This window comes from Bos grunniens, chromosome 4 (assembly GCF_055505025.1).
Source record: "Bos grunniens cultivar Pamir isolate PY7600 chromosome 4, Bosgru_T2T1.0, whole genome shotgun sequence".
Classification (NCBI taxonomy): domain Eukaryota; kingdom Metazoa; phylum Chordata; class Mammalia; order Artiodactyla; family Bovidae; genus Bos; species Bos grunniens.
The window spans coordinates 74,301,391-74,319,213 of NC_141168.1; the positions used below are offsets into that span (position 1 = coordinate 74,301,391).

At 38.5% G+C, this 17,823-nt stretch overlaps 1 protein-coding gene across 22 annotated transcripts in view; it reads right to left on the reverse strand.

Moving 5' to 3' along the window:
- Nucleotides 1-17,823, reverse strand: part of LHFPL3 (LHFPL tetraspan subfamily member 3) — a 696,681-nt gene that overhangs the window by 253,485 nt on the left and 425,373 nt on the right. For 19 of the 22 annotated variants that reach the window (XM_086397025.1, XM_086397020.1, XM_086397026.1 and 16 more), the window contains exon 2: nt 4,232-4,468. In XM_086397025.1, the coding sequence (XP_086253151.1) occupies nt 4,232-4,468 (237 nt within the window). Of the gene's footprint in view, nt 1-2,068; nt 2,095-4,231; nt 4,469-12,318; nt 12,459-17,823 lie in introns of those variants that run through there. The other 3 variants (XM_086397028.1, XR_015162702.1, XR_015162703.1) reach the window with 3 other exon arrangements.

Here is a 17,823-nt window from a genome sequence, read left to right on the forward strand (position 1 = left end):
TCTTGTATACAGTGAGCTGGGTATTTAAAGTTTTCACTCCTTTTTTGTTTTTCAGTGGAAGCTTTTGTGGGGCATATAAAAATATTCCAGGAGTCTGACTGACTGCCACAAAAGATTAACTTTATCTCTTGCAGAAGTTTCCTCTAAGATAACACTTGCATCGTCAAAGCTGTTGCTTTTGGTTTGGTCAAAGAACGTCACAACTTCTTCATTCAAGTTTTGCCATTTCACAATTTATGATAAATTTCAGCTAGGGCTTTTTCAAATTATGTTTATATTCTTTGAAAAGGAGGGCCTTATGAAATGCTGTGAGAGGTGTGGTATGGGGACATGGAAATGGGATCGAGGTGAGGTCACTGGAAATTGAGAGGCAGAGGTGGACGTGTTCATCTGAGCACCTCTCCCTCTTTTCTCTTTGAAAAGCACCTTCGTGAAGATTAATTCATGATTTTGGAGCATACAGGTCAACAATCAGAACTGAGTTTCCTTCCCTTCTTTGCTATAGTCTGTAACAGTGATTCTTGTTTTGACCACTGGGGTGAGTGTTGGGAAGGACTCATAGATCTAAGCAGTATCTTACGATACTGAACCCATTTGGTGGCTTCTCTAGATATACAGGGCAAGCGTGTTCTTATATTAATTATAAAAAACAAATGAAGAAAAGCGATAAGGCCTTTCAGGACAAACTTCTTTGAATTGGGGGGCATATGCCACAGTTGCAGGTTTATTCTTCCTATAATGGTCCCACTACTTGCTATAGGGTGTGGTTTGTTATGATGATTGGCAGGTCATAAACCTGGAAGGCTGTAAAAAGTATTACAGTGCGTGTGGCGATATAACCTATACATGAATGTACAAAGGTTTCTTCTTCTGAGCCAAAGCTTCAATTATGGTACTGTCTGCTTCCATGATACTAGAAGGCATCATGTAGTTTATAAAATCTCCTACAATTCCATGAGCTAGATCTGCCTCTTGTTTTACTGCATTGCCTTGGAACCCAAAGGAGGCCTTAGCTACCAAAGGACATAATGTTAGTTTTATCAGGAAAAAAATGTATCATGAGAAACAGTTTCAATAAGGGAGAACTTATATTAACATAGCCATGCAAATTGTAAAAGCCCCTATTTGTATATAACCAATTTCATAATTACAAATTATTTTTATAGATCCTCATGGAAGTGAGATCTAACAGAAGGCAACATCAAGGTATTTGGTTTTGGTTACTGCTTGCACTTGAAAGCCATTAAACTACTGGTTAGTGAAACTGTGTCTACACACAAACATACAAACAAACCACTGATAGGCTTTCTCTCAAACAACCTGAGTTTTTGCAAGTTTTAACACTGAACAAGTGTTTGAACAATAACAATAAAGGCTACTTTGTATAACTGTAAATATATCATTTCTCGGAAACATTCAGGTGTCATTACATTTTATACAAGGCTTAGAGACCTTGCTCTGACTTTAAACGGACATTACTGTTTAAGAAATGCCTGGGTAATAAAACTGTTGACACATTCTCAGAGTTCTAGGAAAAGGAATTGCAGCTGTGAAATAAAAATGCAGTAGAACTGAAATATTTTATCAGTATGGCCTGATGTTCTCTGCTGCTTTACTAGATCTATCTGATGTGATATAGATGAACTGCTACAGATTCTAGTTCTTCAGAAGCAGATGGAAGAAACTATGGTCTATACCCATATATGATACATCCAAATGCAGAAGAAGATCAACACGAAAAATTACATACAGATAGTCCCTAAACCTTATATTGGTTTATTTTAATCTTCTTTCCCATTAAAGCGTTTATTAAGGTGTTTCCAATATATCGAGTTGAAAATAACACTTTCTTTAATAAAGACCTAGATGGAAGGGATCAGACATCCACATTTAATTGAATCAACTGGAAGGAAAGATTCATCTTAAAAACTATTATTATTCTATAATCCTCCTGTTCCTTCCTGAGGTATGAATTCAGGAATTGTCAGATTCTCATAATATGAGATTATGAGTTAGAATTCTCAGCAGTCAAGTGAAAACTTTCCTGGTTTTGCTATTTTTTTTTTCTTCTTGTTATATGTGGTCAAAGAGTACCTGGAAAGTTAGAGGTTTTTAATGTAACTTTGATTTGTACAGTGAAAAAATAGCATTCTTGGTGGTGGTCAGAAACAAGCATTTGCAGAACAAAGTATTTTTAAAAATTCATTCTCTAGGGAAAGTTATTCTAATATTAAGTTATCTTTACCATAAAATTGGAAGTGAAGTTAACAGGACAGAGACCTATGTACATACAACAAGTCCCAAAGACAATAGCCAAGGGCACCAAATTAATGAGTACATGTGAAAGCACTTTGAATCTGCAACATGCTTTATAAGTGTAATAACCATCTTCACAGGGTCCTTTCTACGTAGAACAGGCAACTTTGAGAGGGAAGTAGTTGTGTTTTTAGGAAGTCCAGCACTACTCCCTTACGAAAGGATTATTTTTGTGTTTAGAATATTCTTGATAGAACTGAGTAAACCATTATGTTTTCTGTCTATAAATGAGGGAGATAAAGGGCTCATGGGTGACTGCTGCTCTCCTGGCCTTCTCTGTTTATCTCTTTAAGTTCATGGTTTACCAGCATAAAGAGTGATGCTCTAAACACAAAGCTTACTACACGATCATTACATGTGACGTTCATGCAGGTGCTAACGTGCGCTGATATCTGAGGCAGTAAAGAGTTCTCAAGTAAACACTACTCGAAAGAAACGGAATTTCATAATTCAAGGATAGATTTAGTTCTTAATTAGGGAAAAAAGCTAGAAGGCTGCGCCACTTAATTGAAGGTGGCTCCAAAGTATTAAAGATAATGTAAAGATAAAACAGTTTAAGGAAACTAAGGCTTTAACAAAACAGAGACAGTAAAATTCTATCCCAAGAAACTGGTTTAGAATTCTGGAAAGAAAATGAAAAGATTCATCTTGAGTAATGACTTGTTACCTCTTACCAGGATACTGTGATATTCATGTATTGTTCACTAGTCTGTGTGTGTGTGTGTGTGTGTGTGATATTCATGTATTGTTCACTAGTCCGTGTGTGTGTGTGTGTGTGTGATATTCATGTATTCTTCACTAGTCCGTGTGTGTGTGTGTGATATTCATGTATTCTTCACTAGTCCGTGTGTGTGTGTGTGTGTGTGAGATATTCATGTATTCTTCACTAGTCCATGTGTGTGTGTGTGTGTGTGTGTGTGTTTCAGAAGGCATTTTCTCTTTCAAAAGAAATTTGAGGACTTTGATTACCCAGATAACACATTTAGAATTCAGCTAATTAAGCAAATACTTAAATAGCTTACTGTAACTATCTGGGGTATCTCTACCTCTTTTGGAGAGACTGAGTCTAAATTAAAATATAGTGAGTAGCTGAGTAAAGATGCTTATAGATGATTCTCGAAGATTCCCCGGGCATTTATTTCACTTACTGTTTAGCCAAGTAGAGAATGCTCTCCTCTCTCTCTACACATACATATATATATATGAACTATACTATATATATATTGTGTATATATATATATACACATACATATATATATCATGAACTCAGAGAGGGAAGGAAAAAGAAACTGGAAAAAGTTGAAATATAATGGACTCAGAGAGCCTCAGAAAGATAAATGCAAAAATACACTATTTTAGTTGCGTAAATATCTTGAGTTATGCTTGAGAAAGTCTATAAACTAGACACCATGAAAAGATGCAGCATCCGCTTGTGTCAAACTCCCAAATCATCCTTTCTCCAACCCTCCACTTCCTTGGTAAGGCCTAAGGTTGTAATGCATAGCAGAGGGAATTACATTCAATATCCTGTGATAAACCATAATGGAAAAGAATATGAAAAAGAATGTACACTTGATGTACAGTAGTCATAAGCCAACTATATTTCAATAAAATAGATTTTTAAAAGCACGCACAGTGGATAAACATCAAGGTCCTACTGTATAGCACAGAGAACTATATTCAGTATTTTATAATACACCATAGTGGAAAAGGACATGAAAAAGAATGTAGATACATTGTCTAACTGAATCACTTTGCTGTACAGCAGAAATTAACATCGTAAATCAACTATACTTCAATTTTTTTTGTTTTTAAAAGCAGCAAATTAGACCAAGAGGGGATGCTACCAGATGGGAAAGGATGGAGAATGCCATTTTTTGTGCTTTGGGGTAAGAGTTCCCCAAAGCAATCTTACCTTTGTTTTCTGCCTTCAGTTCCTCTGCCATCAAGCTGTCTTGTCGGTTACCAAGCACAAATGCCAGAAACGAGAGGATGAGGGCATCCAAAATCCCAATGATAGCCAGGATGTAGGCCCAGCGGACTGAACAAGCCCCAAGAGTGTACTTGTCTGTCTTTTCTCCACACATCCGTTTTACTTCATCTGAATCCCAGCCATCAGGGAAAATCATACAACCAAGCACAAGGCAGGCAGCTTAGAGAGAGGAAAAAAAGAGAAAAAGACTTAACATAAATTTCATTTTAGCAAATATTGCCACCGTGTGTCAAATCGTTGTCCAAACTCTTGATGTGAAGAACAGCATGTCTTACTGCTGTCCACCCCTGAGTGGTTCTCCCCTCCCCACCAGTTAACTTCAAAGCAGCCCATCACTCTGCAATGAAAGGGGCTCTGGGAACACTCTTTACAGTAGGACAGAACATTAAAAGAGAGGCCAAGATAGGTTGATCAATAAGAAAAAAACTAAAAAAAAAAAAGTCGAATTGTGGCGTGCATTTGTGAGAAGGCTTCCACTGCAAATAGGCCCACAAGCAATCCTAACACTGCAAGATGACAATTCATTTCTGGCTTTTAAGAACTATGACAGCAGTCAGATAAGGGATTAGGTGTGGGATAACATGGAGACACAAGAGCATATATTGACTCTGAGTCACAGTAAAAAATAGTTTCATATTGTGACCAACACACACTATGAAGTTTCTTGAAACTATACTTGCCCCATGCAATGCACTCTGATATTTTCTATTCTGTTCTCTGTTCTATTTCATTTTTTAAAAGGTTGAAAATCATGGCAACACAGTGTGGCACTGCAGAGCTTTTATTTAATATGTAAATTCAGGAATTTAAGGAGAATGCTTAATACTTTTTCTATTTCCCCAAAATCACCATGTGAAATATACAAATACTTTTTAATAAGAATATGTTGATTTGAAGGCTATCATTGCTACTCTCCTCACATTTAATCAAATTATTGTGCAGTAAGTGGTGACAGTGTTAGGTTATATTCTGAATAGGTGGTTCATTCATTAATTCATTCACTCATTAATTCAACAACCACTTACTGAGTGTCTCTGAAGGAGTACCATAGTTCTTGGTGCTAGGGATACAGGGATCAAGAGAGACATGGCTTATGCTACCATAGACTTTATGTTTTCTCAGGGAAAGAGGACAAAAAAAATGAATAAGCATGCAAATAAAGTAATTTTAAGTTGTAATAATAGGTAGGAAAGAAACCAAGGGCTTAGGGAACAGAGAGTGGAACCTTCTTCAGAGAAAGTGAACAGGTTAACGCCTCTTGAGGGGATGACATTTAAATTAAGGCCCCAAACAAGCAAACCACTAGACATATGAAATGGCAACAGCATGTGCAAAGGCCCTGAAGTTGAAAAGGTGTGTTTGACAAGCTACCAGGAGATTAGTCATGGGGCTGGAGAAAGTGATCATGTTGAGGCATCCTTGCAGGTTATCTACTTGCAGGGGATGTAACTAAAGAAAACTATGATGGCACAACCAAGTTAAGAGTTCTGTGACTGTCAGAGGCAAACAACCCCTGAGGCTGGCAAGAGGAAGTTAGCTCTTGCCTCACTGCTACTTACTGAACAAGCCAGAAGTAGACAACTACTTTCTCACTTAACAGAAGAACAGGTCTACAAGGCAGGTCTGGAGAAGACAGATGGCAAGGTGGGTGACAATTAGGAAGATAGCCTGGGAGAACTCTGCTTTAGTGTTCCTTCTGATTTTACAGAATGACAGTTCAAAACTTCAGGTCACACTTGGTTGCTCTTTTTTCTTTGCCCACATCCCAGATGTTAACATGCTTGCCTTATCTATCTGTGCAGTATCTCTACATACACGCACCTACCTTAAGCCTTTATTATCTCTCAAAGAGAACCCTAACTTCCCTCTGCCTTCTGTTTGCCTTCACTCTATTTCAGATCAGACACTACTGCTCATACTCAAAATGTCATGCTGGTTCCCACTGGTGCTGAAGAACACTGAAACACTCAGCCAGGTATTCAAAGCTCCACAGATCAGCCCCTAATTATGTTTCCAGTCCTCCTCCCCTTTATACTCTCCACTTCACATGGGCTGTACTATGCATGGTTGCCTGTCTACACACCAAGTTTTTGGATCTCTGTTTTCTCTTTTGCCTAGAATATTTGCCACTGCTGCTGCTAAGTCACTTCAGTCGTGTCCGACTCTGTGTGACCCCATAGACGGCAGTCCACCAGGCTCCCCTATCCCTGGGATTCTCCAGGCAAGAACACTGGAGTGGGTATATTTGCCACTACTATCCCTAAATATTCTACCCTTAAATATCATTTTTTGTTGTGGTAAAAGTCATATAATATAAAACATATTGCTGCTGCTGATGCTGCTAAGTCGCTTCAGTCATGTCCAACTCTGTGCGACCCCATAGATGGCAGCCCACCAGGCTCCCCCATCCCTGGGATTTTCCAGGCAAGAGTACTGGAGTGGGGTGCCATCGCCTTCTCCAATAAAACACACTGCTTTAACCATTTTTAACTGTACAATTCAGTGGCACTAAGTACATTCACACTGTTGTGCAACTCTCACCATCATCCCTTTCCTGTGTTTTTCACCTTCTTTAACCGAAACTCTGTCCCTGACCCCCTGGCATCTATCAATGTACTGTTTGACCTAAGTATTTAACTAGATAACAAGTGGAATCAAACAGTATTTGTCTGCACCTAATGTATGTGTTGTGCTTAATCGCTCAGTCATGTCTGACTCTTTGCGACCCCATGGACTGCAGCCCACCAGGCTTTCTGTCCATGGGGATTCTCCAGGCAAGAATACTGGAATGGGTTGCTATGCCCCACTCCAGGAGATCCTCCCAACCCAGGGATCAAACCCAGGTCTCCCGCATTGCAGGCGGATTCCTTATTGTCTGAGCACCAGGGAAGCCCACACCTCATGTATACTGGAAAGCATTTTTAAGGTTAACTTCATGTCCTACAAACATACTGCACCTTCTCTTCCCCACCCTGTACTCTACAGGAGGCCCTCACCAGGCGTCTACTTCACACACAGTAGTGTACACACGTCAACCCCACTCTCCCAACCCATCCCACTCCCCTTTCCCCTTGGTGTCCGTATGTTTGTTCTCTGTGTCTGTGTTTCTTTTTTTCTGCTTTGCAAATAGGTTCACCTGTACCATTCTTCTAGATTCCACATATATGTGTTAACATACAAATAGCTCATGCAGCTCAATATCAAAAAAACAATTAAAAAAATGGGTAGAAGACCTAAATAGACTTTTCTCCAAAGAGGACACACAGATGGCAAAAAGGCAAATGAAAAGATGTTCAACACCACTAATCATTAGAGAAATGCAAATCAAAACTCAATGAGGGGACTTCCCTGATAGTCCAGTGGCTGGGACTTCACACTCCCAATGCAAGCGGCCCAGGTTCCATTCCTGGTCAGGGATCTAGATCCCACATGTCGCAACTGAGACCTGGTGCAGCCAAACTAAATAAGTACCAAAAAAAACCTACAATGAGGTACCACCTCACACTGATCAGAATGGCCATCATCAGAAATATATTTACAAACAATAAATACTGGAGAGGGTGTGGAGAAAAGAGAACGCTCTTACACTGTTGGTGGGAATGTAAAGTGATGTAGCTCCTATGGAGGACAGTATGGAGATTTCTTAAAAAAACTAAAAATAAAACTACCATGAGATGGTTGGTATCATCAACTCAATGGACATGAGTCTGAGCAAACTCTGGGAAACAGTGAAAGACAGGGATGCCTGGAGGGCTGCAGTCCATAGGGTTGCAGAGTCGGACACAACTGAGTGACTGAACAACAAATGACTTAGCAATTTCACTCAAATATTTTTAAACTAATTTATTTTTTATTGAAGGATAATTGCTTTACAGAATTTTGCTGTTTTCTGTCCAACCTCAAAATTTCACTTAAACATTTAACATTCAGTCAAAAGCAACATTCTTCACAAAGTGAACCATCTCAAATTCTTCTTGACCTTCTCTGAATTCACATAGCTGTTGACTGCACTGGTCTTAAACACCTTGTTTTTTTTCTTTTAACATGTTCTATAGTTATGTATTTACAAGCATTGTCTCAATCACAGACTAAACTTTCTAAGGAAAGACTCCTGGGTTAAGTCATATTTATAGAACCTAAATCAGTACCTTGTACAGACTGGCATTAAAATACTTTTGAATGGGAAAGTGAATAAAGGAATAATTAAATTATAGCACCTAGACAGTATACTCTAAAATACAGTTTATAAAAGTCAATATCACAACTACCAAAGGTCACAAATCTCGTTAAATATGGATTCATATTTCAGTGACATTTAACAGAAACAATTTTGTTATAACTAGACAATAGATTACAAGTGCTTGGGAGATTAGAAAAAAGTGAAACTAATGATTTGAAAAATATTTCAAACTCCCATTCCTTCTGTAGTTTCTAGCATTTGGTACCAACATGCTCTCCAGGGCATTTCTAGTAGTAATCATTTTTGCATTTTAAAAATATGTGGTTTCCATGAGTGAAAATTCATTTTATTTGCAAAGACCCAGATTTTTAAATACAAACTATATCTCAGAAAAATACCTCCAAGGAAGCTACATTACTCGGAATATCTTTTAAAATATCCTAATTGGTTTTTAACAATTTTTATTAATGAGACAATTACTTTCCTATAAGAAAAAGAGGAAAATTAAAAAATTTAATGAATGGGAATCACTTGGAGAATGGTAACTTGTAATTTTAGCTAAACTTAACAGACATCACCAAGTGACCCAGGCTCAGGCAGGGTGTTGGATATTATAGGTCAATTTTGCTAGAATAGGATGTTTGTGGAATGCTGACATCAACAAAGACATCTTTTCTCAAGGTCTTTCTGCACTGAAGGTAGACTATCTTAAAAGCTTCCATTTCTGGAAACTCTGAATATCATACTGGGATAAAAAGAGCAAAGAGAGAATTCACACTCTGAAGCTAAAACCACAGGAGAATATGAGTGGCAATTCATTATTCCCCATCTTCAAAGTATATGATTTTCTTAATCAAATTTTAAGTAAAGAACCTGGGAAAACAGAGGCTATATAATATACTGTTGTGCTTCATTTTATACAATTGCTATTCTCCTGAATGTAACAAAAATACAATTTTTGAAATGCAATTTTCATTTTCTATACAGTTTAAGCGAGTTGGCTATTCAGAGAAATCTTAAGATAAAACCTGTGCTGATAAGGTTGGGTTTTGGCCTCCCAGGGTCGGGGTAAAGGCTTAGGTCCCCCCAACCCACCCCACGGTGTGTCCTTCAGGCCAGGGGACACTAGAATTTGTACTGGATTCTCTAACCTTTTCTTGCTGGCTCTCTCTTAAAGTGAAAGGTCTCATCTTTTAAAAAATTTGTCTGGTTTGAAAATCTGAATGGTTATATAGTAGGACAATAAAATATGAAATTCAACTGCATTTAAATGCTTTTAAAACTCTGTAAGTGAAGTCTGTAATTAAAATCCAATTTTTACAGAAATAAATCCTATCTTTTTGAAGCTGTACTACTTCAAATGGCCACTGCATAGCAAATTTTATCTTCTGATGATATATTATTAAATACACATCTTCTTCTCATCCTATCTGAACTTCCCCAATTTGGCTGTTTTATTTTTGAAAGGTAAATCTCCCCCAAATTACAGTGTATTAAGATTAATTTAAACCATTAAGATAGTTTGGGCTCTATTGGTTTCTTTAGAAAGGTATGGATATCACATTCTGCATTGATGCATTGATGCTATTAAATTCTGCTTCCTGGCATTCTATTAACCAGAACCTTACCAGCCTGCACAATTTGAGAGCTGCTGGAAACTAACAGCTATTTGTAATCTTGACTAAGAAGTACCTACAAGATCCTAGGCTAATGTGTCAATAAACGAAAGATTAAATAACATTCCTCTTGGTTCTATAATTATTTCTAATTCTTTACAAATTTATCATGTTGTGTGATGCAGCACCATCATTACACTAAACATTAGAGTATACTGGCACCAGAACATTTGATTAATTTGGACATGCTATTTCCTGACTGGGAGGGATAGTGGAGAATTAGTTCCAACTGGGCTGTTATCCAAAAACGGGGTTCTTATTAGGATGTCACCTAGGAAATGACTAAGTTACTTGCAGTTATATATTCCTTCATTTCGGCAGCAGGTTTTCCAGAAGTGTATCACAGAATATTCTTGAATGTTAAAGAGAAATAAGAGCTCACAAGCTGGAGGTGAGCAGAGAAGAATGATGGAAAGAAACCCATGTCCTTACTGAACGCTGCCATGACATCTTCTAATCTGGAATATACAATCAAGGCACCTTTGTGAAGGCAGGATTGTTGATTTCAATTTTAAGCATACTCCAAATAGTGAGGAAGCATTCACATTCTAAAAGGAACCTCTGTGTAGAGGCTACTGCTGCCCACAATGGGTCCTTCTGAAATAGTACATAAACAACTAGCGGTTCCCTGGAGCCACTAATTGCTCTGGCATTTTTCTTTGCCAAAGAGCTGAATGTAACCTCTGTGAAAGAAACAGCCTTAGAAAAATCCACAAATGTTTTTAATTGAGTCTTTCTCCAAAGGGAAATGAAGCAAGAGGGAAAAAGCAATAGAGGGGTCTATGATTTGGGTCACTTTGGCCTGCTGATATTGCTGGACCAACTATCCAATCAAGACTTTCAACACTGCAAACCTGAGAATTGCTTATTTTTTGGACAGGAAGGGAAAGTCTAATTCATTCTTTAAAAGTTTATGCACCGGTGCACAGAAAGCATGATAAATTGCCTCATGTTGCTGAACCACTCAAGGGGAACGCAGTAAAAAAAAAAGAAGCTGCACTCACTTAACTCTATCAATTATTGAGGCATACAGTAATTGAAGAAACTGATGCCAGCAGAGCTGGCAGGCTATGGAGGGGGCACTCTCACACGAGGACTGTTCCTCTACACACTTGCTAAAGGAGAGGCAAATCATCCCTACAGTTTCTTCATTAGCACATGGCCAACAGAACTGAACTACTGTATGAACTACAGTATTCATACACCTGGAAAAGGTACTGTATTTATACCTCAGTTTATCTCTGGAGGACTGAGTTGCTAGACAATCCAGGACATGAAATACTGTGGTTTAGAGTCCAGCGAAGAAAACAAAACTTTCTCCTGATCAGTACTGATTTTAAACCTACTATAATTTTGTGGCATTTAACTTTGGGTTGTAGCACAAAAAGATACAACATCCCTTAGAAAGGGGAGAAAGAGAAAATGTAAATAAACAATGGGCTCTCAAAAGAAGAGCATTAGAAAGTTGTGTGTAATGAAGAGAGGAGCTTCTCTACGCAGGTGCTCAGCCCTAATCGCCCCAGTAAAGGGAGCCATCCATTCACCTGTACCTTGAGCTCAATCACCTGTGGAACCTACACCACGGGGTGGAATCAGAAAGGGGAGAATCAGGAGTCCATCCACACCTGCACTGGGTGCTAAGGGGTGGAGAAACTGCTTTTCTGGAATAGGATACCAGACAAGAGGAAAAGCATTTAACTAAGTACAATGTAGCTTGATACTTTGCTCAGATTTTGAGGGTTACTAGCCAGATATAATATAAAACAGAATGTAGGACTTAAAAATACAATGCAGTTCTGATCTCTAGAATGTCAACAGATGGCTTTTGATGTCTATCTTGGATCCAATCAGACTCTGTGAAATCTAAGATGTAGTTAATAACAGTATGCATCATAATAATTGCTAACATTTATTATATGAACATCTTTAGTGGGGTTCACTGCACATACATCATCTAATTCTCAAATAAAGCTAAGACAAACACAAGAGCATGACTTCCTGGCTTCTCTAATTTCCAGAAAGAGGGATTTTTCCTGAAATATCCTTGGCTTTTTATCCCATTCTTTCTTCCTTCCCATGGAGATGAAGTGAATTCCCCAAGGAACACCTGGAGAATTACTGGCTGTACCAGCCCAGCCCTTTCCTCTACTTACCTTAGGAGCAGTCTGCCCTCATGAAGCATATATTCCACTCCTCTGTGCTGTACATTTTATACAGGGTGAACTTGATTTTCCAGTGCTGCCCAGGAGTAGAAGATGACTATGCTTAATTCTGGGGTTGCAAATTAGGGAGTCCTTTTAGCTCAGAGACTCAGAGTCATTTCTTCAGTCATCATCAGTCATTTCTTCTTTCTCACATAAAGGGCATATTTGGCTTTCATCTGCCAGCTCTCTTCTCTCTCAGTTGGTTCAGAGCTTGAGAGTGTTCCATAGTTCGGGAGGCTGGAAGTCTGAGATCAGAGCACCAGCATGGTGGGTTTGGTTGGCACCCTTTTCTGAGTTGCAGAGAGCTGGCTTCTCTTTGGATCCTCCCTCACACACAGCGGAAAGGGAGCTAGCAAGCTCTGTGGCCTCTTCTACAAGTGAATCATGGGAGCTCCACCCTCAGAACCTAATTACCTTCCACAGGCCCCACCTGCTAATACCATCGCACTGGGATTAGGGTTTCAACCTATGAATCTTAGGGAGGCATAAACATTCAGTCCTTTGCAGAGCAGAAACAGAGGGTTGTCATTCATTGCTTCTCTACCAACCCCAAGATTATTTTGTTTTTAACATATAGGAAAAAAGGAAGCTGAAGCACAGAAATTCCATATAGCTTGCTCAAGGTCATACAAAGCCCTCAAGTGGTAGAACAGGATTTGAACTCAGGTAGTCCAGTATTCTTGCCTAGAGAATCCTGTGGACAGAGGAGCCTGGTAGGATGCTGTCCATAGGGTTGAAGAGTTGGACACGACTGAAGCGACTTAGCATGCATGCATGCATTGGAGAAGGAAATGGCAACCCACTCCAGAATTTTTGCCTGGAGAATCCCAGGGACAGAGGAGCCTGGTGAGCTGCCGTCTATGGGGTTGCACAGAGTTAGATACAACTGAAGTGACTTAGCAGCAGTAGTTTAGCTTTGGAATCTATGCTTTTAACACCACATACCCTATCATCCTTTACTTATCAACAATAATGATGCATATGAAATTACTTTATCTTAGAGTTCAAGATTTGTTTCGTTTTTCTTTTTTTCAGCCATGCAGCAGGGCATATGGGATCTTAGTTCCCTGACCACAGATGGAACCTGTACCCCCTGCAGTCGAAGCACAGTCTTTACCATCAGACTACAAAGGCAGTCCCCAAATTACTTCAGAGTATTGTTTTTTCTTAAAATGAGAACACTTACAGAATCTTGGCAGTGCTTATTGTTTATAATTAGACATTTATTTTTTGAGTGTAAGAACTACTAAAATGATCCTTAGAAACTGCTAGCTTTTATATGAATACTTTGTTTACACCAGTATTTCACCTAATCAGAATTTTACCTTTTATGTAGTGCCAAGAACATTAATTATAAATTCTAAATGTGTGAAATGGGAATTAATGAGATTAATTATAAATAAATATAGGTATATTTTGGTTTTATACATATTTCACAAAAAATGTATCCTTTTTTTGTTTGTTTTGGCTTGATATTTTGAGTTAGTTTTTGGCTTGATATTTTAAGTTGGCTTCGTGTTAGCCAAACATTTTATGTGTTCTTAAAAGGCATATATTCCTTTTAAGAGTATATATGTGTTTATGTGTATACATAACTAAGAATATATGTATCTTATTCATTTATATATGGCTCTATACATGTAGAATAATTTCTGCTTCAGGTACAAATAAAGACATGAATCAATCCAGTTCTTTTTAAGTTTCTGTGAAGCTTTGCTTCTTTTAAGTAACTCCCTGGGTGTCAACAAACACATTGTTTTAATTAACATTTCAATCAACAGGATACCAAACATGCTGGCAGGTCACAAACTTGTCTGAAAAATTGCAGGAGAGCTCTTGACTCAGGCAACATTTTCAAGTGCTAAAATCTATATTGCATTTCAGACACAGGATCTTAATAGAGGAAAATATCATCTTTCCCCACAACCGTATGAACCATACACCAATCACCGTTCTCCCAGCAAAATCTGCTTCAGCCATGATAACACCCAAAGCAGAGACCAATGATTATCTTGCCAGCACTTTTCCAAGTGGCTCTTTGTGCTGAGCCACTTTATTTGTAAAACAGGGAGCCCTGGTCTAGATGATTGAGTGGTTATCTGCTATTTACCTTATAGCATTCATATTTAGAAATACATTTGCATTCACCTGATGCTCCGTACATACACATATGATGGGAAATAACTGCATTTGTAGAAGTGATTCCTGAGTGGACTCAATGTGGTACCCTCACTCTCTGCCCTAACTTGGGAAAAGTTGCCACTGGCTGGAGACAAAGTCAGGAATCTCATGCCAATCCAGCTTGCAACACTTTATTTCTCAGTAAAAGGGATAAACTTAGGAGCAACTGAGTTCCTTGTCAGTGAGGACGAGCTCTCCTAAGCCTGCTAGACTCCCTGGAAACCATGTGCCTATTTGTACACACTCTCCTGAAACAGACTTTGGCACCAATATAGCTTTAAGGTGGTGAGCTTTTCTTTTACACAGCTTGACTACTTTTTATTCTCCTGAAATAACATTTGAATGCTTTAGAAACTTCAACTGGCAAAAATCAATTGTTCAAAGAAAACATATGGAAAAACTACTACATACTAAAGATGTTAAGCAGTGGAACCAAGCTTGAGCAAGATGGGTGCTTTCCTAACCATCCTTTGTAAGGATGGCTCTTACTTTCAAGGAGGCATCAGATACACATTATTAATAGGCTCCCAGATTATGTTTTTTTTTTCACAGTTTAGCAGATATTTCTTTCATTCTCTTTCCCTTTCTTTCTCCCCCACCTCTTTACTCTCCCTCCTTTTTTATACCTATATCGATATTAATATCCATATTGATCTATAGAGATCTACCTCTGCTTCACTCCTGGTGCATATACAGCTTAAGAACAGTCATATAACCTATAGAGTGCTGTCACCCTCTTTGCAGAAAGCGCTTGTAACATCACTCAGGACAGACACGATATAATCTAGGCACTGAATTATTTTTTCACCATGTTGAAAAAGGCAGAACAGCAGAATGGGGCTCTGAATCTGGATAGCAAAATTTTCGAACTGACTGTACCTGACGTCTATTCTGGTCCTCTTTAGTGTCACTCCCTCTCTTCCAGCCCCTCACCCCCTGGATGCTTAAGATCAAGGTAATGTGGATTCTGAGGAATTCTTTATTACATCTAAAACAAAAAAACTGCTAAAGAAAAAGACAACTACGGTAAATTGAATTCCCTTTTTTTTGGGTTCTTTATTTCTTGTTCCCTTTCCCCATTAGATTTTCCTTGAAAAAAAAAATAATGTCTTTTAAAGGCTTCCATTCTTTTGCTCTGTCTTTGAAACAATTTATTAGACTTGGGGAAATTCTGTGAGATATGTCAGGCTTTAACCAATCTATAGTAAAATCTTCCAGTTATTTATATGTTTGTGAAGAATGCTTATGATTTAGAACAAGAAACTGTACTCCAGAGAAACTGAACTGGAATTGGCAATAGGTATCAAAAGAAGAATAGGAGAAAAACAGGTCAAAGGAGGGTGAAATAAGTCAGCATGTTAAATGTTCTGTCAAAAGATTTTCACACATCTTTCAACTTTGAATTCTGAAAGCCAGAAGTTTGTAGATAAAACCTTGACCGTTGTGACATTTGAAGAACAATGCCTGAATCAGAACAATGCCTTCACTTGACTAAAACAAAGTGTAACCCAGTCTTAACTCGCCAGAGGTGGTTTTGCTTTGAACTCAGGTGCCAGAATGGCCCGAGGCAGGGCTGTGTGGAAGTCTGGAACCTCAGCGGGTAGCTTGGGCTTTTGCTCTCTGCCCTTGGGGATCATTCCTCCTCTCAGGGTTCAATACTTTCACCTTTTAACCACCACCCCAGGTTCCTGCTTGGGGGTTAAAAAATCTATTGTGATTCTTCTGCCACTCTGATAACCAAGACTGAGGTATGCTGATGGAAGTACAGGACTATGATGATCTAAAGTATTTTGAATTTTGAGATGATGGCCACATGAATTACTGATAAACTCTGCTAGTTAGAAACATTTCATAAAGTGATAGGATGGTAGAATTGTTTCAAGATGTTTCACTAAAGAATTTCTTTGTTCTGCTTTCATTTTTTAAAAAAAAACAGTATCTTAATCCAGAATACCAGTTTTCTATTTGTCCAGACAGAGTAGGGGCTATCAATTTTTGATAGAGATAAATAAATGACCAGGGGAAGAGCTTAAAATTTCTGAAAGGAAATAGAACAGTCTAGAGCAGACATGATCTGGGCTTAGGTCCTGGTCCCGATCTTAACTTGAGCCCAGCTCTAGGCCAATATTCTGGCCATGTGGTGCGAAGAACTCACTCACTGGAAAAAGACCCTGATGCTGGGAAAGACTGAAGGCAGGAGGAGAAGGGGATGATAGAGGATGAGATGGTTGGATGGCATCACCGACTCGATGGACATGAGTTTGAGCAAGCTCTGGGAGTTGGTGATAGACAGGGAAGCCTGGCGTGCTGCAGTCCATGGGGTCACAAAGAGTCAGACACGACTGAGCGACTGAACTGAACTGACCTAAGGAATAAGAAGATGAACACACATTCTCTACCTTACAACCCTGCCTGCTCTCTCTCTTCAAGGTATTGCATTCTTCAAAGAGAAGTCAACACATCATTTGGAACAAATTGAGGGTTTCTTGATTCTATAATCAAACACAGTTGATTAAACATTTCCTCATTTGCAGTGTGTATTAGTTTTCTGTGACTATTGTAACAAATGCCATGAACTTCGTGACTTAATACAAATATTTTATTTTATCATCCTGTACATCAGCATTCTCATTTGCACCTCAATGGGCTATTTTAGTTGTTTGAGGGCTGCATTCCTTTCTGGAAGCTATAGGCAACAATCCATTTCCTTGCCTTTTCTTGCTGGCTCTCCTTGGCTCCTGGCCCCTTAGTTCTCTTCAAGGTCAGCAATGGCAAGTGAAGTCCTTTTCATGTATCATCTCTCTAACTCTATTGCCTCTTCTTCATCCACTTTTATGAATTCATGTGACTAGACTGGAGTTACCCAGATAATCTAGGATAATCTCCCCATCACAACATCATCTGATTAGTAAACTTAATTTCCTATTTCCATGTGACCTAACATATTCAGAGGTTACAGAGACTAGTGTGTGGACATCTTTCTGCGTATGTGTATAGTGTGGTATATGATGTGACACAAAGTAGTGCGTCATTATAATTTTTTAAAATTAAAGTCTAGTTGGTCTATATTTCAGGTATACAGCAGTGATTCAAATATATATATATATATATACACACACACATATACGCTTTTTCAAAATTCTATTATTACAAGATATTGAATATAGTTCCTGTGTTAAAAAGTAGGTCCTTTTGTTCATCTATTTTATAAATAATTGTGGGCTATGTGTTAATCCAAAACTCCTAATTTATCCCTTTCTCCCACCTTTCCCC